The sequence below is a fragment of the Anser cygnoides genome, chromosome 2 (assembly GCF_040182565.1).
Source record: "Anser cygnoides isolate HZ-2024a breed goose chromosome 2, Taihu_goose_T2T_genome, whole genome shotgun sequence".
In the NCBI taxonomy this organism is placed as follows: Eukaryota; Metazoa; Chordata; class Aves; order Anseriformes; family Anatidae; genus Anser; species Anser cygnoides.
In genome coordinates this window covers 24,536,234-24,561,583 of record NC_089874.1, presented here as the reverse complement: position 1 = coordinate 24,561,583, position 25,350 = coordinate 24,536,234, and the positions used below count along the sequence as shown (strand labels likewise).

Genomic DNA, 25,350 nt, shown 5'->3' with positions numbered 1-25,350 from the left:
TGATCAATCTGTTTTCTTTTGTGTTATCTTACATGCTGTTTTTCAAATAAAAACTTTCTATTACGTATTTTGTATAAATGAAAAATTTCATTTGTTTGGAGGCAAGAGAAAGGAGATTCTGTACATTAGGAATGAGATTCTGTACTTAAGCTTCCACACAAAAGGTCTTTAGCACAGATGGGCACATTCTAAATTTATTTTAGATGGATGATATGTCACGTTAGAACAGACAAGGTTGAAGAGATGTCTGCAGGGACACAGCCCCAGGAAAAAGTAGGGATTAGCTTGTCAATAAAGATGTAAACAGACTGCTCTGAGGCAGCCTCATTTCTGACATTAGAAAATCTTAAATGGTTTGCTGGCAAAGAGCATGTGCAAAAATTGGGGCAGTCTGTCAAGACTGAAATCTATTCATTTCAGTTTTCAGCAGTTGTCTGCCAGGCAAATGAACTCTGTTACTTTACAGGGTTAAAAAACATTGCATGTATACATACAGCAGTAAAAAAGTGAATATAATTCATTAGGGAAAGTTACATCTGATACCAAACCAAGCAGATATAGCTGAAGATAGACTTCATGCAAATATAAACCACATAAATACCAGAGTATACCTTTCAATAGGTACAAGAGCAGCAGAAGAGAGTTATTACTGTGATATAACAATCATTCCCTGCTTTAAGTCAGTAAGCACCCCCACTACTCACCTGCCCTTCTCTTGTTCTGTTCTACTACCTGAAGTTAAATTACATGTTATTTCACTGCTGAAGAACTATGCTGAAGATGGGGTATCAAACCCCCAAGGGGTATCAAAGCCATCCAAGAACAAGAAGAGTTCTAGCAGATCCAGTGATATCGATCAAATTTATTAACATGTCAACGCTTCTGTCTCCATCAAGAACATCCTTCTGCTATCAAGACTACCAGATCTCCTAAATAAATCTTTTTTTTGTTGTTGTTGTTGTTGTCCTTGCCCCAGATTTTAACTAGAGAACTGGCAAGAGGTATTTTATCTTTCCTTATCGTACCAGGGAAAAAAAAAATCAGTCCAAATTAAAGGCAACACAATGTTTAATCTGCTGGCACTGACTTCAGCAATGTTTTCAACCTGTCAGTCACACTGATCCTGCCCACAAGGCCAAGAATTTACACTCATCGTATTGACAAATCTATACTGCAAAAACAGATTATCTGCCTGATCATGTGTAAATTAAGAAATGTGCAGTTCAATTTTATATTGTGTCTTCAGAAAACTAAACAGTATTTTTAAAGATATACCTTCCAATAATCATGTCTTACCTGCATTATCTGTTGTGAACATAGGTATTCTTCAATGTTTGCTGTTTGATACACCTTTGCCGTAGCTATTGTTTTTTCCAAAGACTCTCATACTTTCTCCAGTCTCTGGTTGTAATCTTACATTCGGTACAGTAAAAATAGAAGACACTGCAAAAAAGAACATCAGATCAGAAACTCTGATTTTTTTTCCCCCAAAAGTAGCAATTTAAAAGTAATTGGCTAATATCTGTGGCAAACACAACACTAAATAAATCAATACAGCTTTCATATATATACCTTCAGTTATGCAAATAAGCACTGTAAAAATTCTGAATGCAAAGGAATGGTATCTATGATGGAAGTTGTATGATGCAAACATTCTCTGTTACTTAAGCCTTGTTTTAAAAAAACAAAAACAAAACCAACCAACAAAGCAAAATGAAATAATACACATAACAAAATAACAACAACAACAAAAACAACCCACAACTGGTTCCAGGGGGAGTGTTTGCTAGTCCTTGCACTGTTGTGTAATTCATGTTTTCCATTTTAAAATTTCCTCTCTGACAGCATTTAGAATTAAGTATGAACATGAAAATATACAGCAGGGTTTTGCAATAATTCGACATCACATATTCTGTCTTCCAAATCTTAATGTCAATAGAAATGAGTTATTAGACTTAATTTTATTAAGTGTTAAAGACAAATAGGTTTGATTAAAATATTCCAAAAATTCAAAAGGCTTTCACAAAAAGCAAACCCTTCCTGCATGAGCTATAAGAACCTTGAAGATTTTCCACGTAACACCAGGCAACTAATTAGTAGTAGACATGACGTTAATCATAGGGATCAAACTACAAATGGCTAAGGACACACACTGATGATACGAAAACTCATTTTTACTTTGGATGCCTCAAACTGATGGGGAAAAATGGCTGGTTTTCAATATATTCTGAGAGCAAATGTCCACACAAAAGTATCTTCAAATCGCTGCCAGTGAATGACTGCATGAGAAAATGTTAACAGTCTGCTTGTTTAAAGAATTAATCAGGGCCATAATACCTTTTTTTTTTTTTTTTTTATTGCTTGTTTGTGTTTTCATGAATGTGGTATTCTGCTGTCCTTGATAACATAAATTATGAATATTCTACCCAAATAAATCAATATGAGCTTTCAGGTATGAAAGCAGAAAAGGGGAAAGACTAAAATTACTATTTTCAATAGAAAATAACAAGTACACATATTTAGTAAGATGTCTTAATCTATAGATTCCTGCTCAGGTCTGAGATGAATGAGGGTGGTGTTACTTCATAAACTGTATTGTATTCACAGACAAGATTTTTTTTAGCAGAATTGCAAAAGTCTTGCTTTTTTAATGCAACATTTTTAAAAACTGACAGTGGCTAGATGTTAGAGCTTATCTGGAAACTGAATTTCCAAGCCAATTGAAATTATACCTTGGCTTGAAACCAAAAGAAACCAAAAAACAACCTTTTTGTGAATAAACTTTCAAATCTTTCAAATAAATTTTGCACACATATTTAAAAACACAAAATCAAAATGTTATCCTGTAAAATATTACATAGAATATAAATACATAGCACTAAAGTCAAAACAGAAAGAGACAGTTATTAATAACTGTTATTGTTAAGGTTTTTTTTTGTTTTGGTTTGGTTTTTTTACATTTCTGATTCAGGCAGAATCACTGTACTTCTGTACAAAGAAACAATATTTTCTGATTGAAAATCATACAATCAATTTTTTTTTTCTCTCTCTTTCTTCTGCTTCACATGTGAGTCTTTCATTGTTTTTGGTACTAAAACCCCAAATTTGCAGTTCAGCACTAGGATGAAATTGGACAAAACAGATTTCACGATGAATACTATCATGCACATTTCCATCGTGCATGAAGTCTCAATGTATTTACACCTGCATTTAATGAATTATCAATAGCATGTCCTTCCCAATGTAAAATATTAACCCAGAGTACTAGAATTGCAAAATGTGGTAATTTCACTACGCAGTAAACATTTTCCCAACTCTCCAAAGTATATGACTTCTTTGTTTTGGAAATATGTTTACAAGTATATCCAAGTCATACTAAATAGAAATGATTGTAGTATTTGATACTGGGATTGTCCTTTCTTGCATCTGGATTTATGCTTCATAATGATTATCTACTAGCCACAGAAATAGTCTTTCTGTAACTCAAAATTTTACTGGAGGCATTTAGAAGAACCTTGCTTTAAAATATAATGATTTTTCATCTTTATTCTCCCCCCTTCAAAAGGTTTCACTGCTCCTGATGTTTAACGTTATGCAAAGACGTGTTTCTGCCAATGAATATCGCCTTATGGTTATGCTTCTGCAAATAACCTGCTGTGAGCTGATAAAAGGATTAATGCAGCCAAAATTCTTAATCTGTGAAATTACAAATTAAATTCTCATATTAAAAATACCACCCTGAGGTATTTTTTGTGGTTTTAATTCCCCTCTGGTGTTCTGCATACATTGTGCTTGTTAATGACTAGGACAAGACTGTCTCTGTTGGCAGCCTGCTGCAGAGTGATAATGTGTAGGCATTTACTTCACTGATAGAACTGGATTTAACCACTGACTGATAAACTAAGTGGCAAGTGGGTAATAAGTCCATATTAACAGAAAAGTACTACTGCAGAATTCAGAATTCAAAATCCTGGCTAGACTGAATCACACAGTCAGAAGGATTGAGATGTCACCAGTGAAGAGTGATTTTTGTTTTCCATTTAGTGGAAAAAGGATAAATGAACTGGCATTCTTGATGTTTCATTAGTCCTGAAGAAATGAATCTCTTTGCATCAATTTCAGCAAAGACGGACTTTCAACAGCACCCTTAATTTACCTTTTTGAATTTTCAGCTTGTGAAGTGCTGCAGTCAGAAAACTGAGTGGTGTGGGCAGAGGGTTTCATGGCAGAGGAGGAAACTGGGAATGTTTTTGCAGAGCAAGGACAAGGTCTGTGATATAGCCTATGCGGTACAAAAATTGGTGTTGCCAGTTCAGTTTTAATGTTCACATTCTACAAATGGGACAGAGCAGAGTCTTTAGAGCAGAGTCAGGTATAGTAGGGTACTTGGAGTGCCAGTTCACAGAACTAGCTCAAAATGTAACCGTTACAGATGTTGAGGATGGAAAAGCTAAACTTTTGGGAAATGAAAGTTTTCTTAATGAGACTGAAGTAAACAAAATATTGTGGATTAATATTCAGAATGTGAACTCATTTTTTACAAGCAAAGCTTTAAATTAGCCGTAATTAAACACACATTCTGTTGTTGCATATCTGAAAATTTTGCCTTGGCATACTGGATTTAGATATTTTGCTAATGAGTGCATGTTTGAAAGCAGAAAATAGCAACCACTGTTCTAATGAAAGCATGCTTTTCTTCCTCATATTGCGCTAAATCAAAATAGTGATTGGTATTCCCCTGTGAAACCTATTTTTAATGCCAGAATCTTCATCAAAAATATCATGCATGGTAATATTTTTCCACAGAATAAATAGTATTGACTTTTAACACTCTGGAAAAGGTATGGACATGTATGAAATAAATGATTTACAAATATTAAAGAGATAACTGACAAAATACTTATCAATAGGATAATATTTGCCAAGTCAACTGGAAAGAATTTTGTTCAATAAAATAAATTAAAAGATGTATGTAAATACTGAAAGCATTCTCATTTAGTAACATCATCTCCCATTCTCTTCTTACACTGTTTAATTCAGAAAATTAAGCAATATTCTGCTTTGTGTTTCTCAGACTTCTGAATGCCAATCCCTTTCTTAAAGGTTACTGTTATAACAGATAGAGATTCTGTGAATCAAACATAGCTGGATTTTTATCCTGTATGCTGCAGCTAGTTAAGAAGTACTGTATGTTATAAAGTGAAAAGCACTAAATATGTAAATTGTATTTTTCCTTTTGCTTTATGACAATTCAGATAATTCTCTTGGCTGCACACATAATCAAATACAAAGATAGCTAGCTGCAGACTGCAGAGCAGAGATAGCAAAAAAAAAAAAATCCATTTTTTCCTGTGTCAAGCTAACTACGTAATTTCAGATACACAATTGCACTCATGTATTTTGTGTATGGATGTGCAGGTCCATGAGGGAGTTTGCATGTGAGTGTTAGCATACATACAAGTATACACACATGCAACTGTATGAACTAGTGTCTTTTTTTAAAATTGATTCAGAGGTGGTTATACTCACTGTCAGTTAACTCCCATAGCCGTGGGGGCAGATCACTGAAATACTCATGGCTCAGGGCTGCCTGTGCTGACAATCTGTTCTTTGGGAAACACTGGAGTAGTTTGGAGGCTAGATCTTCTGCATGATTCACATAGCTCAGCCTGAAACACAAACAAGAAGTTTTTTTCTGAAAAACAATCTCATTACCCTGTTTACTAATACCATCTGCAGTCAGCACAGTTGAAATGAGTCTTGCTAGCCAGTATAAAGACAAAGTCTGTTTCGGAGTGCTACTGGGAAACACATTCCTCAGGTTAGAAAGTCAATGGATTATTCCTGGATTGACAACACAAAATTCATGCACATTTTACATATATAGAGCACCTAATATACCATATCATAAATGCCCTACCTAGTACACTAAAGGACTGTGAGCAACAGCATCTAGAAAGCAACTTCTGATTCCTTCATTTACATTTTCTTTGAGCATACTGACAGGCTGAGAATTTACAGCACTGGAGACAAACATTTATTACTATCTAAAACCATGAAATCCATGTTTAAAATAACAGTAGTATTTACACAATTTTGTGAAGTATCAGGTTTTAAAACTCAATGACAATTAACGCATAACATGTGCATCAAGTTTCATAAAGGCATTTGTCTTTAGTGAAGTATTTTTGATTTATTTTTGACTTTTCATATATTCACATGGCAGGAGGCTGACTCTTCATTACGTGTAAATACAACACAAACATTAAATTGTAAGTGAATTATCTTTTCTAAGCTACCTAGGGAGTTCTGAGAAAACTTACCTCCCTATGTTTGGGGGTATTATATGAAAATATAAACTAAAAATAATAGATTTGGAGGGAACAGACTAAAATGGTGATCATTAGGATGTGGCTTTGTTCTGCTATTCTACAGCTACCTCCGAAGTTTCCAAAGCCACCAAAGTTCTTGTAATACACAGCCCGAAAACAGGTGCTGAATCTTGTAGACATCATGTTACTACTATTAGTAGGTAACTGTAGAAATTCAGTCATGCCTTTGCTCAGTACAGATCTCTTGTCAGGTAAAAATGCGAAAATATATTAAAGGTCTTCTATTTTCCAATGTACTAGTTTACCAATACAGATATAGTAGACTGCAGTCCAAAATTCTTCAGTATTTGAAAAAGATAGTGTTGGCATCCTCTAAAATCAGCAAACCTACAGCATGTTTCATGCAAATTCTCATTCTTGTTCAGCTGAAGCTGGCTTTCTGGAGTACCATTCAAGGAACATGGATTACAAAGCACTACGCTTATATTTTCATGAACTTGAATTGCATAAGGTATAAGGATACACAGGTGAAAACCCTGCAACAAGGAATAGACAACACTGAAAATGATAAATGAAAAAATAAATAAATTGTTATTCCACTGAGAGCTTTAAGTCTCAAATGTCATAGACACAGCCTTTCTTGTCCACACACTGTGTGAAAAAAAAAAAAACACAAGTCAAAAGCATGTCCTCATACTTCCCTCGAGATATTTGCACATAACATACTAGTGCAAATCTACTAGTACCTATACTAGTACATATAAGCGATTAGTAGACTAAATCATGTACTAGGATATGTATGACATGCTAGTGTTTATAATGATTCAAAGAAATATGCAATTGTCTCTCTTCTTCATTTCTAGCAACTATATGCTGTACAGGAATTTTTGACTACTGCACCTATCTGATCGGGTCTTGAGAACGGACAGGATATTTATCCGAAAATTACCCAGGGACCAATTGCCCAGAAATGTTGACCACTTTAAGCCATTACTTCTCATCAGCCAGAGAAGCTTTGGATGCCCTACACCTGGAGGTGTTCAAGGCCAGGTTGGATGGGGCTTTGAGCAACCTGGTCTGGTGGGAGGTGTCCCTCCATGGCGGGGGGTGGGGTAGAAGTGGGTGATCTTTAAGGTCCCTTCCAACCCAAACCACTCTATGATTCTGTGATATGATAATCTTACAGAAGTCTCAGGATTTGGAAATGGTATTCTATGTCAAACAGATGCAAAACTCTAGTGTTTCTGATGTGCATATATATATATATATATATATATTACTTTTCCAATTTTCAGTTCATGACAAAATGAAGGCATCTTGAATGAGACAGTTATTGCCTATAAATTAAAATCTAGAAAAAAAATAATTCCAGACTCCTTAAACTACCAGATTGTAGAAATCCTTTCACTCAACTTTTTGCAAATCACAGGAAAGTTCATTATAGAACACAGACCATACCAAGAGAAAAGGCTAGTCTCAACAAAGAAAAGGAAAAAGAGGGCTGAATACCCACAGAAAATTGGCATTAATTCTTCTACACATCCAAAATTCCCATGGACCAGTGATTATATTGAGTTAGTGAGGCCTGTCTTGTGTCCTAATCCCACCTGCACCAATTATTTGTCAAGAGGTCCTGGCAAATCATTTCACCATGTTTTTTTTTTTTTTCCCATACAGGTAGTTGCATCTTTTTTAGGAGCCAGAGTATAATTGCTCTGTATTGAATTAATTATTAATTCAAGTATTACAGAATTGTGGCAGTATTAAAAAAATGTGGTCACTTATGTAAATCATCAAATATTACCTTCCAGTGTAAGAAAAAGAATTGTACCATCCTTAGCTAATCCGTAGGTATAGAAAAGAACATTCAAAAATTAATGAATTCTGAATTGCAGGTGAAATTATGGGTGATGAAATGCTAGTTCCTTAGTGCTCTTGAATAAAATAATACCATTATTTTGACTGTATGAATGGTCATCAAAGTATCTGGCACATTGCTGTCGTTTGTTTAAAAAGAAAATAAGATTTACTAATAAATGTAAAGTATTTTGAGTAGGAACGGGTTAGGAAGCCAAAGTCACCTTTTCAGTTCAGAAACCAAAAAGATATCAGTTAACCAAAGTCAATCAAGAAGCCACAGATAAGTATCAAGTAATCACCAGATTATACATAAGTGAAATATAAAAACAACAAAAGTATCTAGGGCTGCAACATAATCACATCCACTAATGAAATCATTGTGAATAAATCAGTCAAAATTAGAACCAGACTTAAGAATTAATAAATAGAAAAAAAAATCATCACAGTCTGCAAAAATAGTTCTTTCTGCTCTAATTATTACATTTCCTTGCCCTGATAATAGTCCAAGTAGGGCTGTGGGGGGTTAGTTGTTTATACAGTGCTTTGAAGATTCCAGTTGCTACATTATTAGCATCAAGTTTCCAAGCATTTATAGATTTTAAAGTCAGAAGGGACCAGAAGGATCAAGTCTCACCTCTTGTGTAACACAGGCCAAAGAAGGTCATCCAAGTAACTCACGGATCAAATAATTACTTTTAACTATGCAAAGTTCTACAAAAACGTCTTAGCTTTGTTTATGGAGCTTTGAACAGCAATGACAAAATTCTCCAAACAACATGTCTTCTGCTAAGGTCATTTCTGGACGCTGAAAAAGTCATATGCATGCTGAATCCTAAGGCTGTCAGTCTTAAAACTGATGCCTTAGTGGAATGTGTGACTAATTTTGCTGCTTTGTTTACAGACAAGCTATTCTTTCACTTCTGAAAAATGCACTGTATGATCACGTATTTAAATTACCTCTACTATATCAGAATTGTTTGGAGAAACCCATTTAATGCATCACCTTAGTGGTTTGGAATGTCAAAACACTTGGTTTTGGTGTTTCGTTGTTGTTATTTTTTGTTTGTTTGTTTTTGCCGATAGTCTCCTCCTCTTTAAAGTCTCCTCCTTCAAATATTAACTGTTTGACTGATGTAAGTTGGTAACATGATTCCTCAACAGGGACAAAGGCTGAATGTTCTGATGGGGTTCAGTAGTTAAGTATCTAAGGCAGAAAAAGTTAACAAAAAGAACTAAAGAAAAAAAAGATTTGATTTTTAAATACACCTCCCTCAGTATGTGACAGGATGGAATTTCATACAATATGGCTTTGTGTCTAAAACATAATAGCATGTTTTGTCTCACAGCAGTTGGGCCATATAGTAACTTGGCATGCGTGATATGGCAAGTCTCAATATTCACGCTTCACTTACTGTCACACTAATCACTGAGGAATAGTTACTAGCCATGACAGCATACATGCATGCTTTCAGAAAATGTAGTGTACAGCAGAATACAGAGAAACCTTTGGCAATGAGCATTAGATAACATCTAGATGCTGTTTTGAGAAATATTGGGAATATTTTTACAGACCTACTCTGATGACATTTGCAAAAACACTAATTTTCGGCTTAATCTCATATGCAATATACTGCTTTAGATGAACAAAAACAAGCATTATATGAACCTGACTCACTTTAAACATATATGAATCTGACTACACTTGAGCAGTTGTAAATCTCATTGGATTACAAGAATTTGATTTAATTTCAGAAAACAGGCTTGGATGTCTTTCTACTGCAAAGGAAGGTCAGTATTTGGTCAAGCAGAACATGGCTAAGATCACTGAAGTTTGGTTTAAGCTCCTGAGGAAAAAAAAAAAAAAGTTTGGGGCATGTGCAGTGAACTTCTGAACTTGGGGTGATTTGCTTTTAAATGCAACAAAGAATGCAGCTCAACTTCACATTAATAATTAAGACAAATGGGCATTAAAACAAATAGAAATAATATGCTATGTACTCCTAACAGCATGAGGTAAATACTTCCCAAAGCAAAAATCATTTACTGTGCATATTTTTCATTTCAAGATACAATTCTCACAGCATATCATTAATTCATTTCTTGACTGGAGTTTACAGCATGGCCTGGAGGAGGGAGGCACCTAACTCCCTGTGGAAACCCCAGCTCTGCTTCTTTATTCTAAGTAATCCCTTGTCACCTGAAGTGCTGAAAGACAAAACAACAGTTAACTAGAACAATCGCACCATTTAGCAGAGTTTAAAGTTTACAGGTATTTTACCTACAATGGCACAGCTGCAAGGGCCATATCCCAGTTTTAGGATTTTCACTCAAGCCTGCTTGAGGCTGGCAGTCTTTCCATCTTCTCTCAGGCTCTAAGCCTCTGCTGACACAAAGCTGTGCCAACATCATATGGCACAGAAAACAGCCAATGTTTTCTTTGCAAATACCTTTATCTCCCGACCAGCTGATGCCCCTCTGTGCCTCGACTGTTTCGCATCTCTGGATACGTGTGCGACCCTGCTCAGTGCAGCTATACAGCACAAAGGCCAGAGCAAGGCCTACCTCAAGTAATATTTCCTTTTTCCGTAATATCAGCAGCATTTTCTGTTGCTACAGCCCTGCCGAGAACACCTGCCGTCCTCAGAGAAGCGGCATGGCAGCCCTAGCACACAGAAACGCACTCGGGAGCTGCATCCCCAGCACGCCCGGTGTGCCTCCACAGAGGTGCCACACGGGTAATTCAGCCGTCATGAACCCTGCAATAAGCAAGCACCAGTTTGGATGCAACGCTTTTAGCTTTTGGTACAAACGAAGGCACAAAGCCTGTACCTCAGGATGGGAACCTAATGAAGTAAAGAAGGTATCGTTTTTCTCTATGGTTTACACAGAAGGTACTGAGGACTGAAAGTGATGAACAAAGAGAGGCAAAAGCTTTTGAAGGCTCATTGAAGCCATATTTTATTACTCAGCCTGGTTGATCAATCACAGGATACAAAATTTGCTCTGCAGAACAGGGTAGGGGTACTTCAAGCCAAACTACACACTAACCTTTCAGCCTACAGGCACAGTCACAGGGCCCATATTTCAGTTTGGGGATCATCCCTATATCAGCTTGAGGCTGCCATTTTGTGCTGGGTCGTGTGTTCTCCCCCTGTACTCGGCTCTGGTGAGGCCACACCTCGAGTACTGTGTTCAGTTTTGGGCCCCTCGCTACAAGAAGACATGGACGTGCTCGAGAGAGTCCAGAGAAGGGCAACGAAGCTGGTGAGGGGTCTGGAGAACAAGTCTTACGAGGAGCGGCTGAGGGAGCTGGGGTTGTTCAGCCTGGAGAAGAGGAGGCTCAGGGGAGACCTCATCGTTCTCTACAGTTACCTTAAAGGAGGCTGTAGAGAGGTGGGGGTTGGTCTATTCTCCCATGTGCCTGGTGACAGGACGAAGGGGAATGGGCTAAAGTTGCGCCAGGGGAGGTTTAGGTTGGATGTTAGGAAGAACTTCTTTACCGAAAGGGTTGTTAGGCATTGGAATGGACTGCCCAGGGAGGTGGTTGAGTCGCCATCCCTGGAGGTCTTTAAAAGACGTTTAGATGTAGCCCTTAGTGATATGGTTTAATGCAGGACTTGTTAGGGTTAGGGCAGAGGTTGGACTAGATGATCTTGGAGGTCTCTTCCAACCTAGACGATTCCGTGATTCTGTGATTCTGTGTGCTTTCTTTAGAAGTGATGTGTCCCCAGACATCCAATGCCCCTCTTGCTCTCGACAAACTGAGGTGCTGGAAGCAGTTTAGGTTCAGAACCACTGAGCTCTGTGTGTGTGCAGCGTGGCAAGGCAAGCTCTCCAGGCCCTGTAGGCCGCCAGTTCAATTGCACACTTCCAACTCAGTACCTCACAAGAAGCAAGGTAGCCATGAGCGCAGCATCCTGTTCAGGCTTCTTAGATCAGCAAAGCTGGGACAAATCCTGCACTAATGTGGGTACATTGCTACCAGCATCCTTGGTCTGTATCCTTGAGCACCACTGCACTCCAGAGTCTTCAGGCCTTCACAGTTTTCATACAGGCGTATGAAACAATCTTTCTTTGGCAATTCAGAAATTAGTTTAATCCTTTTTAATTATATGCATATTACAGTATCAGCAGTCTTATCTACTGAAGTATTGAAAAGGTGGTCAAAATGTTTATTATTAAAATAAAAGCCATGACAACCAATGCTGAGTGTTCTCCTCAGGATATTTGCATAGAGCTAGAAGTATCGGTGTTTGATTCTTCAGTATTGCTGTTGACATAGATTAAAAGAGGTGAGAGCCCTCTTTGGGAAGCTGTGGAGGTAAGTTCTTTCAGTGCAGTCCAGCAAGGTAATAACCCTGACACACCTGAGCTAATTCTCACTTGACAGTTACCCAGATGCCATTAGTTGGAAAGCTGCCAGGATGAACAGCATTTCTTGAAAAGAGTAATGTAATGAATGAAGGCTCTAACATTACAGGCAACTTTTTATTATTGTTCTTTTAGTTTACCTTAATTACTGTACATTTACCTCTAGCTACATCATTCTTGAATACTTGGTAAATTTTAAATGGAATCTACTGACCCTGTACGTAAACCATTATTATAGTTGCAGCTCCTGAACTGCTCAGAATGAAGCACTACAATGTCAAATCTCTCTGTTTTGAGAACTGTTAGTTTTCTCTCAAGCACCAATACATGTAACTATCAAACCCTGTAATGCTCCAGTCCAAAAGAATCAGGACAGGCTAATCCTGAATGTCTCCAAATAGCAAAATTGATCAATCTTCCCAAGTCCAAGTCACATAACTACAACATTTACGTGTCCCATAGAAGCAAATAGGAAAGAAACAACTCCAATATCTCCAACGGCAGGAAGCAATAGTGGCCTGCAGTGCCTTCCTCCAGTGGCAGGCTGGGTGTGCAGCTGGGGACAGATGACCGGATCCTGCTGCTTCAGCACCGAGGGTTGGCTTGTTTCTTCCACAGCTAGAGATGATTACTACTTAGTCCCAGTGCCCAAGCAACTTTGCCACTGGTCATGTGGCATTTCTGTAGTAAAACAGGTTTACTTAAACTGTTTGTGAATCATGTGAGGCTGCAGAGACGCAGTTTGGTCACACCTAAACTAGGCAATGACACGATCCAGACCCTCACAGCAATTCACATTTGATAATGGCTATTAAGCTCAGTCATGACTAGATCATAAAATCATTCGGATCTGTTTATGTGGGTATCACTGAATACAACTCAGGACAAAATTTCCATATGAATCTATTTCTCCCTGACTCTTCCTGCACTATATTTGACTTTTTAGTGTTTGTATCAGATGTATTACTGTATTTCTACAACATGACATTGCTTGTGATGTCCTGTTTGAAATTTTTTTTTTCACATAGGAAGCAGAACACGACACCCCTACAGAACACAACACCTTTAAAAACTGAATTTGATTAATTTGAACTTTAAATATTAAGTCTAAAGAGAATCAGTCAATATACAACAGACTTAACAGTACCCTGCTTTTTGTCCTCCTGTAGCCTGACATACATCCAGCCTAGTTCTTGCTCTATATAATGCCTCCAAATAAATATGTTGGACCATGAAACTTTCCAAAGAAACCCAATACCAACTATTGAGAGCTTAATGCATAAAGATACTATCATGAAAATATTGCAGTTTTCCTCCACTATTCTATGCCATTTTGATAAAGCATAAGGTTTAAACATTCAATACTAGGTCTCTTTTTTGCTAGTATAATATATGCTGGAGCACCAGATGAAGTGAGTGGGTACAGAGTCTGTATGGCAGATATTAAAGACAGGAAGGAGAAGAAAAATAAGTGTATATAAGCAGCAAATATACAATAAATATCAAATGATAGCATACTTCAAGCCACACTTGAGAGTGTGGCTTTCCATAATACGATCATACCCTTTCCTTAATTTCAGGGAATTCTCAGGTTCTGATATTCCAAATAACGTGACTGCTGGGTACTGCTGCTGCTTAAAACCACAACAAATTATTTGAACACTAAATATTTTCTACCTTAAGTATTTCATTTCCATTCCTTATTTCACCCAGTTTTCAGCAGATTCATCTCAGATACATATATTTCCCAGGGAAAGAATTTCCTAAGAAATTGTAATTAGAACATCCCTTACCATTTTACCCTAGAAAGAATTTAGCAATTTATTTTTTTTTTGATTTTACACGCCACCAACAATCAGGTATCTATCTAAATAGTTTCAGCATCACAGTAAGCCCAGTACTAAGGATATTCATTATGGAAGACATGGTATATTACACAATGACAGACTACTACTGAGTATGCTGGATTTACAGTTTACTGCAAGGTCTTTGCTTGCTGTAAATGTAATTAATGAAAAACAACAACATGGTGGTGACATCTAATCAGGAGCTTTTGATTATTTTGAAATTCTTTAAAGGGCATGAATCTTCTGATTAGGAGGGTGCTTTTTAATGGCTTTCTTCATGCACCTCAGCAAGCTGAACAGAATATCCTTGGAAAATAAATAGAGCTAAAAATAATTACTAACACCTCAATCATTTTATGAGCTATTATTTCACCAGAAAATGGGGAAAATATATCTTTAATCCTGAACAAAAACTCTTCAAGGTTTATGTTCTCTATAAACCTTTCACTGAGAACTGAAAATATAAGTTAGTAATGCAATAAATGCCCTAACAAATATATCAGATTTTTCACTTAATGCTTTTTACAGGCTTAAACCAAACTGAGTGAAAGAAAATCACCTTTTAGAGTCTGACTCTTAAAGGAAGAATGCCTTTCTGTTATGCTTTTTAAAAGAAGGCATGGTGAATTTATATCAACTTCACTGAATCTTGGGGCATGATAAAAGGAAGAAAATACGGCAGTGAAGTTAACATTCCATAGCATTCTTTCTTCACATATTTATTTCCTCACTGGCTGGACATGAGCCAAAAAAAGGGAGGGAATAAAACCCCCAAAAAACATAGAAATAGCTGAAATAAACCTTTGGCACATGACCCAGTCAAAGTTCCATGCTCTTCTTCCTCCCACCCTCAACAACCTGGATTGTTTCTCTCCAAAAAAAAATCCTAATAAAAATACACCAGAGGAAAATCAACTGAACTCTGGATCTCAAATTTGTTAAAGCAGTAAACAATTTTTTTCCTATTTTACCTCATTAAATGGCTACAGAAGGACAACCCAGCTGTCTTTTGGACCTATTACCTTTTGTAAAGTAAAAAAAAAAAAAAAAAAAGAATTAAGTTCTGGTAAATAAACATTAGCACTGCCTGATAAATCTCTGCCCTCTTGTCCAATATTTTATCGTCTTGGTTTTGAAGAGTCTTAATTTCATTCTAATGTAAATAAGAACTGGTCTGTTTGCTCAGTACTTCCCCAAGAATTTGCTGCAAGGTTGCAGCATGCCGGCAGTGCCCCAAGAAGAGTGACCTCGCTTTAGTCAGTGAAGCCGGAGATCATTTATCACAGTTAACCTACAAATCTGTCTTGCTGGGGCCTCAGGTCTGTCAACCACTTGGAAGCAGCTACTTGTCCTGTCCTCCCACAGCTCCCTCAAACATCAGATTGGTCTGATCTTTTCTATTATTGTATACCTCTCAGCTAATAAAATATATTTTTATGGATATGGAATGATCCAGAGTACTTTGTATTTATTTATACAGCTCATTAAAGGTGGATAGAGATTTGGAGGCAGAGAGAATGCCCCAAGCCTAGAAAGCTCATGAAGACAGACCCCAGGCATATGCATGTATTTAACTTTATGTATATGAGTTGCCTGGTTGAACCCAATGAGACTAAGCAATTATGTGCAAGGAGGCAACCTGGTCTTTTTGGAACTACAATCCTAAGCTAAGACATGACAGGGAAATGACGCAGACCTAGTAAACATTGAGAGGAGTAAACCAAGATTATTATAAGAGCATATGGGCAATATATTCAAAGCTATGCAGTCAAAAATACTTTATTACATATTATTACACATATATATTTAGACAGATATTATAAAGAACTAGCTGCACCTCCCTGACCCTCAGCTACCTGCTTCTGGTGACACTAGAAGAGATCACAGAATGGGGAAGCCACATTCACACCAGCACCATCGAGCAGAAGGTGTCATTCCTTCTTCAGATTTACTCTCCTGATTTAGCACACCGCTGTTTCTCCTTACACTAATGGAAATACTTTCTAAAAGGAACACTGGTAATCCTCCAGTAGGGAGAAGTTGGTGGATTGAAATTCCAGTGCCTGATATTGATACGGACAGCAGTGATACTAGTTAAGAGACAAATATGCATGTGCCAATATGTTAAAACAAGTCTGAATTTAACTTTAAACTTGGACAGAGAAAGACTGAGGATAATTATTAAAGAAGTGTTTCTTAGGCACAAAAGATCATTATAGAAGAAAACAGCAATCGCTCTTTGGTATGCAATTTGGAGAAAATTGAACATAATTTTGAACTTTTACATTTTTTAAGTGAAACAGTACATATCCACATATACCTGTACTGAAATGTTTTTTTAACTCAACAGCTTATGCCTTTTTAATTATAAACAGGTTGGAAATGACTGACCAACCCACAAATTCCATATGTATTAGCTATCAATTACTGAAATGTGGATTTTAAGTGCTTGCACTCACACATGTATGAGGATGCAATGCTATCTGACACTCAGAAATTGGCTTGCAGTAGGGAAGGACTCAGTACTGAACTATTTTTGCAAATCCTAACCTGTCAAAGTAGCATGAAAGAGATACAGCTAAGCAGGGAGTTACTGCTATTAAGACATAAATCAGCATAGGTGATTTAAGAACTAAAATCAAAACCGTTATCTATAGTAGTGACCATTAAAGGTCAGGTTTCCCAAAGAGCCAGCTATCACTAAAATTGACTGCCAGAAGAGCTCAAGCCAGTTCTAATGACCCAAAATAAGCAGGTGGATTTCCAAAAGTTTTGCACATGTGGAAATGTGGAATCCATGGAGCTCCGCTACACAGCTGGTCATGTGTACTGCCACCAAATCAGGACAAGCAGGTAAATATCTGGGTCCCATTTAGGTGCCTAAATGGATGCTTTGCTGGAAAGGAGGCAGATCTTAGGCATTCAAGGTAGACAAGGGCAAGTCTTAGCAGCTTCCACACTGAGAACAAGAACCCTGGAGAAAAGGACTACGAACAAGTGGTAAAAATGCACTACCTGGGCACACAGCAATGTGGTTCACAGAAAAGATGAAAGCAGTTGAGAGTCTATCAGAAGGATCCAGGGGACAGAAGAAGGACTAAATATGAATGAGAGACGAGTGGGAGCTTGGTGAAGGGAGAAGGGAAGAGGCCTCATTATGGAGGATTTTGAAAAGGGCAGAAGCTGCTCAAAAGTGACTGAATGAAACAGCCAGTGTTGGAAGGGGAGCTAAACAACACACACACAAACAACTGGGTGTATGGGCTGTTTCTTATATGATTTGAAGAAGGGTGTTAGTCAGGAGAGGATATAGGAAGAGTATTATGATAATCAAGAAAAAATAGGATGTCAAGATCTGAGTGACAGAGCTGGTTGGGGAAGGAAAAAAATATCTTGGCAAGAATGTATAAAGCAGTCTGGATGCAGAGGATAAAGAAAGGAAAGATAAAAACATCCTTATGGCTTCAGGTCAAGGTGAGTAAGGATGCTAGCATTATAGAGGGAGGAATGTGGGAAAACTTCACTGGGAACAAGCTCAAGTGTGCAAGGGGCAGGAAATATTAAGAATCTCACCGTTAAAACCCGTGCCGATGACTTAAGCAGGGCTAGGGAGAGAGTCTGACCATTCACTCAGTTGCTGAGTGTCCCCACTGCTCATTGGATAATTTTGACCCGTGCCAACTAGCATGCTCCAAAACCATTCCTGGGCATTGTTCACGGGGCAACCCATGCCAGGAACCATTCCCAAAAGGTTGCACATGCCAGCCTCCTACAAGCAGGGCACGCAACACATTTCCTTCAAGCTTATGCTAGAAAATACAGTTCCTGTGGTCTGAAGCATGGGTCTTGGGCTATTCTGGAATTTTTGAATTCAAAACCTAATACCAAACAGCCCCAAAATAATAATTGCACCACCAGCTGCATGGGAACCACATAAAACCCTCAGGAGATGCATGCCCAAGCGTTACCTAGTACAGATGTAGCTAAGGTCTGCCACATGGCCTCAGGGCCAGAAGATAGTCCCTGGCTCTGCTTTAGTTAGCAGTATAGACATAGGCTGTATCTGACAGAAAAATGATATTCACCAAACACTATCTGTCAACATCTCAGGAAAGATTCATGCCCTCATGCTTGCAGAATAAAGCTTGACTCAAGGGCACTTTAAGGATCAAATATGAAAGAAATAAAAGGGATAGAACACCCTAGTCCACAAAAGTCATAATGCTGAAGGAAGGCCAATAATATTCTGGGGCATGATTTTTTATATCAGGGTGGTAAAATTAGTTTGAGCCACACTAACTGTATATAGTTAGTACTAAGTAGAAAACATAGCTTTAAGATTGCTATAGAATCTAACCAAAGAAACTAATTCAAAAAGAATGGTCCATTCCTAACTTGTAATGGCACCTGAGAGAAAAACATAAATTTCATCTATTTTTACAAGATTTCTTTGGATTTTTTTTTATGTTTTCGTAAAAACAATAGCAATATTAAAAAATATTCTGCATTCCTAAATAAAAGCAAACAATACATTTATGGAAACATGACAGATGTAAAAAAATTTCTTTTTTCCATTTAAATTCTTTGCAGTAAGATTCTGAGATTACAAATTCAGCATGGAAAATTAGAGCTTTTATTCATTTGTATTTTCACCCTCCTACTGCAACAGTGATCATAAAACACACACAGCTGGCATCTTTATTATTTTATTCACTGAAGGATTTAGCTGGACAAACATCACAAAGATGGTGGCTGCTTTCATTGAATTTATGATCAAATATGCTTCAGCATAAGTTCAACTCTGTAAGATCAATTATTATGAGATGTGAATAATTTAACAGAAAGTTGTCTATTTGTAAATCAGATCTTATGGATATAAATTCAGCTGAAGTAGCAGACAGTGGATATACACTGTATTATACATTGTATTATTTAAAAGGATGCAGTCATTTATTTTTTTTATTTTTTGTGAATTCATATGTACTGATAAACACCATAATTTACATTTTGGTATCCAGCAACCCACTAATTCAGACAAACAAAATTTCAAAATATTATTTTAAACCTTATTTAAGTTTATCCTAACCAGAGAACAACTTAACAGTTTTAGTGAAACCTTTCAGAATTACAGAAAGCATTTCCTATAAAGGCTTAATTTAAAAGAATACACGAACCACCATCACCCTCATTTTATGTTTTCTTTTCATAGATTCTCACCAGAGTCTGTTGTTCAGCCTAATACCAGGAGAGTTATAATAATTTTAACGCAGATCATGTGCCTTAGGATATAGGATTGACTCAATGCCTGAAAGAAAAAGGTCAGTTCCCTTTGGAACCACTTGCCTCTTTGCCCTCCAGCAATGACAGGTGCACCAGTCCTATGCTAAGTCTCTTTATTCACAGCGTATTGCTGAAGATACATAATCTAACCTCTCCATTTTAATACAGCAGCAAGGATTATTATCTCCTGTTTTCCCATTTTGACAATCAGGTCAAGCAGACACTGAACTTATATACACGCTGATCTGCCTGCAGCCAACATCTCTCACAAATTCTCAAACAATAGCTTCAAACTTTCTAGAATAAGCTACTGAAAGACATCAATAAATTTGATTACGAAGACTGTTTGGCTAGCAAATAACTCCAAGTTTAGAAGCAAATCAATGTTTTTCACTAGTCTCCTATAACACCATGTGTTTTTGCACCTCCAATTCAAAAACACTGCATGAAAAAGCAACAATTCTTTTTTTCTCAGTCCTACATGACAGGAAAGAAGTGCCACAACCAGAAACACAGGAAAGGAAGCAATGAGGAAGAGGTGTTTTAAGATTTTTCCGGTCAAATTGCAAAGAATTTTGGGAGAACATCACAGGAGATACTGATGAATGGTAATATCTGAATAGCTGTGATTACCATGCTACTGCACAAAAGGTGGTGGTCAAAAGTACACCGAAAAACTCACATCAAATCATCATAAAAGTCACTAAAATAAGTATTTTAAGTGAAGATACTTTGTGATGTTTTTACTACTGCAGAAACCTTAACTACTGTCATAAATCTTGGCTGGCAATTGAGCCAAATAGCATGGGTTTTGAGATTGCCTTGACATATTTGCAGAAGTGGCAAAATTCAGTGGCATTATTGATATTATAGCACTTAATTGCCTCTCTGCACCGTATCTCAAAATGATATCAATTTCTGAGACCCTAAAGTAAGAATCACAGAAACTGTTGAGTTGAAGAAAAATTATCTGTAACACATGACAATAAGCATTTGAAAATGTCAATCCACTTACACCGATGACAGTTGCTTTAGTGCTAAGCATTTTCGAATGCCAGCCCAATTCTTAAGATGCCCATCATTGTGGCGTTCATTTTGGAAAAATCTTGTCTATAGCGGACACACACAAATAATGACATATCCAGCAGTAAGGTCTACTTCATTTACATTATTGACTTCAAAGTATGTCTTCAGTTCTTCAGGCCAATATTTTCAAAATACATCTCAGACTAAATTTTGTCAGCAATGTCATTGTCTGGAGAACAAAGATTTTAGCAGAGAGGCCAACGGTACAGAATTGTAGCAACAGACCAGACTTAGAAATATGAGGATATAAAGATGCTTGGTGCCTCTGATCAGAACATATTAGACTTCAAACCAAGAAATGAACACAGACACTATGGCAACACATGAGTAACAGACTACCAAAAACATAATTCTGAGAAATTAATAAAATGTTGGCATGCAGAAATGCATAAGGAAAAAAGGAAAAAAAAAAACACCACAACTGGAAACATCTGAAAAGAGTTGATCAGTAAGTACTCAAAAACGTTAATAGAGAACATACTTTGAAAAAAAATCATACCTGGAAACACCAAATAAACATGTCTATCTGATATACGTCTCAATATCTTTAGGAATTCTTACAGAATTAGTAAGGATAGCAAACAAATGTAAGGGACCTCTTGTTTCTTTCTATGAAATCCACAGAAGAACAGTTTGCTCTCTTTCCACATTTCTGTATACAGACATTGCTGTAGATAAGTTATAAGTGACATTAACTAAATTTGCACTGCATTCTGAAGTATTTTACTAGAGAAAAAAAATCCTTCCTTTCTTGTTTTTCAAATAAGGAAGAGAACCTTGACAAATATTTTGCTGGACATTGACATGCAATACAGTAGCAAAAGATAGACAATAAAAACAAAATACAGACACTATAGAAGCAAAAATAGTTTTAGGGAGAAATGGCTTTGTAAACTCTTAGAGAAAATGGTGATCAAAAGAACAGATTACTAATGAACAAGATATCAGATGAACTGATTATTTTTAAAAATTGGCTTTATCTTCGGTGGAACAAAGTGACAGGACACAGTGTTTGATGCAGTTTCTCTAAAAATCTTGCTCTGTAGACAAACTCAGAAGAGCTGGGATGTGATATACTATCTCATAGACAGAAAACTGGCTGACAGATCATAAGGAAAGGGTAATGATAAGTGGCAATGTACTGAGTTGGAAGGGAAGTGTCCAGCTGTGTGCCAGAGGGATTAGTGTTAGTCACAGTTTTATTTAACATCTTTATTAATGAACTGGACTAAAGGATATGCTGCATACTGAATCAGTTCTTAGACGAAACTAAATGCTGAAGACACCAACAAAGACAAAAAAATTAGTACAACGAGGCTAATAGAAGTGAGATACATGGGCAGAAAATCTACACACAGGATAGAGGATAATAAACAATTACTTCCAGGGAAAAATAACTGAAAATATGGATAGGTTCAGAGATAATAGGCCAGATATAATGCCAAAAAACTCTAGTCCAATGCCAGAAATTGAATTAGTTGTTGCACAACAAAGAATAGCCATATAATTTAGGGCTATATTTTCACAGTTGTCACAGATATAGGTATAGGATGGTAACAATGTGATTATACTAAAGAAACAACCTAGAGTTAGTAGTATACAGAAAAAAAAAGCTTCATATTAGAGAGGACAAAGGCTTTTGTTGTCCAGTTAGGAGGTTTATTATTATTTTTAACTGGGCCAGGAGGATGTAACACAATACATAAAGCTTATCAACATCACAAAAGAGGGGGAATTAAGGCAGAAGCAAAAATAAATTGAATATCAGGATAAGCATTATAATAATGAGGTCTGTTAGGCTGAGGAATAATCTCCATCCAAATGTATAGAAGCTGTAACGTTTGAGTAATTTACAATTAGAATGAAAGAAACATTCAAATATAAAGTGTGAAGATTTTTTCATCTTGGCAAAGGTATAAATAGAGAAACTCTGTCTTTCTCAGTCACTGGTTTCAATCAGTGTAATATAATTCATTACCATAAAGCTGACAAGACATACGGTGCATTTCAGCTATTGCACTAAACACTCCTGAGCCAGGCTGGGAACTTTGACTTCTGCACTTGAGCCCCTTTATGATGCCAGAATCATAACAAATTGTATTGAGTGCAATGCATAGTAACAGACACACAAAAAGACACGTAAGTGTAAACAAGCAACTTCATCCCCCCTGAAATTAATTTAATAAACCCCGCTAGTTAGTGAAATAAACAAACCAAAAAAATTGCGTTAGGAAAATATAACAAAAATTCCCCTCTGCTGAGGGTCTCTAACACTAGAGGAGCGACTGCTGGGTCAGCTCAAGCGCTCCTCCTAGCGCAGAGAGCTCCGCAGTGCTAAGGCTGGAGCCCACCCCACAGCATCCCGCTGCCGGCCTTCGCTGCCAGGCTCTGCCTGGTCCCAGCCTGTGGCTACTGCACAGAAAGGGTCAATCGGCATGCTATCACATCCCGGAGAATGTATTTATTTATTTAACAAAATAGCGTAATAAATTTACTACCTGTGAAATGACTTTTTGTTTGCATCCCATATTAACATAGGTTTTGCCACGATATGCTTCCTAAAGTCCCTCGGAGAAAAGATAATGACTGATAAAGGGGGTATTTATGTGAAACATGAAACATAATAGGAAATGAAAAAAAAAGCACAGCAATATCACACCAAGCAAATCATCAGGAGACAGAGGCAGGTTTATATGCCTCTAAATCACAAATACTTCTATAAAATCTTCTCTTTTTGTGCCTGGTTTCCATCCTCACCCCTCCCCTCAGCTTGGTTCCTGATCACTCCTTAAATGCAAACAAGGAGACAGCTCCGGCACAACTGCAGGACATGCTCCAACTGCAAACACGTGTACATATATAAACCAGCCTGGACCAGAATGCACCCCAACTTTTGCACAGGCACAGTTTTAAACCATTACTGTTTGGTTTTGTCTATCAGAAAGGTTTTACTAACAACACTAGACAGTTTTTTTGCTCCTGCTGTGCTTGAGATCTTGAATATTTTTCTGGCAGCACTACAGACTCCACTGCAATGAACAATGCTGCTTACAGGGCATGGGGTGAACAAGATAAAAATGACAATGAGAAGAGAGTTTTGTCTTTACTCAGAACCTCACTAAGGCAAAGATTGTCTCAAAAAAGCAAAGCAAACTAGCAAAAAAATGCTCCCAAGTCTCAGCTCTTAACAATTCCGAAGTCTACGTCAGGTTTGAAATGAAACACAGATTCAAAGCAAATGCACTCATTTCTTTTCACTCACTGCTTTCTTCAGGAAGTTTTCACAGAATAACAGTCCCAAAATAGGCAAGCCCATCCTGGAATGCAACTTTCAAACAGTGTATCCTCTAGAAGAGAGGTCTCAAGTACAGAGGCCATTTTGTTGGAGGAAGAAAACCTCAGTAGTGGGACTAGCTGGGAGAATAAAGTCTTATTTATATAATAAATACAGCCGTTTTGGGGAATTACGAAGTAGCAGTCCTATTTATGCAGAGCAGAATTTGTTTTCAATTGCACCTTTTCTTTCCAACCTAATTTCTCACAATGAAACCCATTATGACAGAAGGATCTGAAAAAGCTTTTTATGTCCTACCAAATATACACAAGGATAATTAGTTCTCTTTTGTCATTCTTCTGTAAGGGTTTTTTATTTATTGTGGAGAAGCTTTTGCAAATTGAAAGAGGTTGCATTGCATTCTGAAGGCAGAGCTGTTCCTGGTTTTTATTGTTTAGATGTAATTCAACAGAAAAGTTTTTTTTTTTTTTTTTTAAAAAAAAAAGGTGAAAACATAATTCACTGTGAGCTCTATAGGAAGATCACATTACCACATCTTAATTATTTTTGGGCCAGTATTTTGTAAACACATTCCACAATGTTAGGTCATGCAATGTACATGAAGCTTCATATTAGAGAGAAGCAAACGTCAATGCAAGTTTTGTTTCCAACAAAATGTTGGAATGCTTCCAACGTCATAAGAATTTTCTGAAAAACTTATAAATCACATCTTACCTAGTAAATACTATCCTAATAATTTTCAGATATTTTCACAGTCAGTGAGAAAATTCAGTCTCAAAAGGATTTAATGCACTCTGAGTGACAGTTATATTACTTCCCTCAAACACTTTCCAAAAGTAGGATTAAATATTGACCTATTCCATTCAGAGAATTTTAGGAATCTGACTCCTTATATAGTAACTGTGGGTTTCACTTTGACATTACTCTTACATTCCACATTTTTTGCTAATTTTCAGTGAGACTGAAAATTAAAGAGCCACTAGGTGCATCATTGTTCCATGGCCTGGCTCTGGCTTTACACTCCACATCTCATGGAAGCTGGTGTAATCAGTCAGGTGCAATTATACTGCATCCAATCTACCAGCTATGGCCTTCTGGGGGGTCTTGGATTTGTTGTGGATTTTTTAATTTTTATTTTTATTTTTTGTTTCTCTACCTTATATATGTGAAGCTAGTTCTATGGAAGCTGGACGAGTGTTATTCTTCCTTCTAGTAACTTATACTTACATAAATTATAACATATTTTGAAGTAAGCCTTTTTGAAGACTTCTAAACCCAT

At 37.0% G+C, this 25,350-nt stretch overlaps 1 protein-coding gene across 4 annotated transcripts in view; it reads right to left on the bottom strand.

Annotated features, from left to right (window-relative positions):
• Positions 1–25,350, bottom strand: part of CDK14 (cyclin dependent kinase 14) — a 328,969-nt gene that overhangs the window by 64,992 nt on the left and 238,627 nt on the right. For all 4 annotated transcript variants that reach the window (XM_066991698.1, XM_066991699.1, XM_013187015.3 and 1 more), the window contains 2 exons: positions 5,530–5,669; positions 1,297–1,443 (listed from right to left, as the gene is read on the bottom strand). In XM_066991698.1, the coding sequence (XP_066847799.1) occupies positions 1,328–1,443; positions 5,530–5,669 (256 nt within the window). In that variant the 3' untranslated portion in view covers positions 1,297–1,327. The remainder of the gene's footprint in view (positions 1–1,296; positions 1,444–5,529; positions 5,670–25,350) is intronic.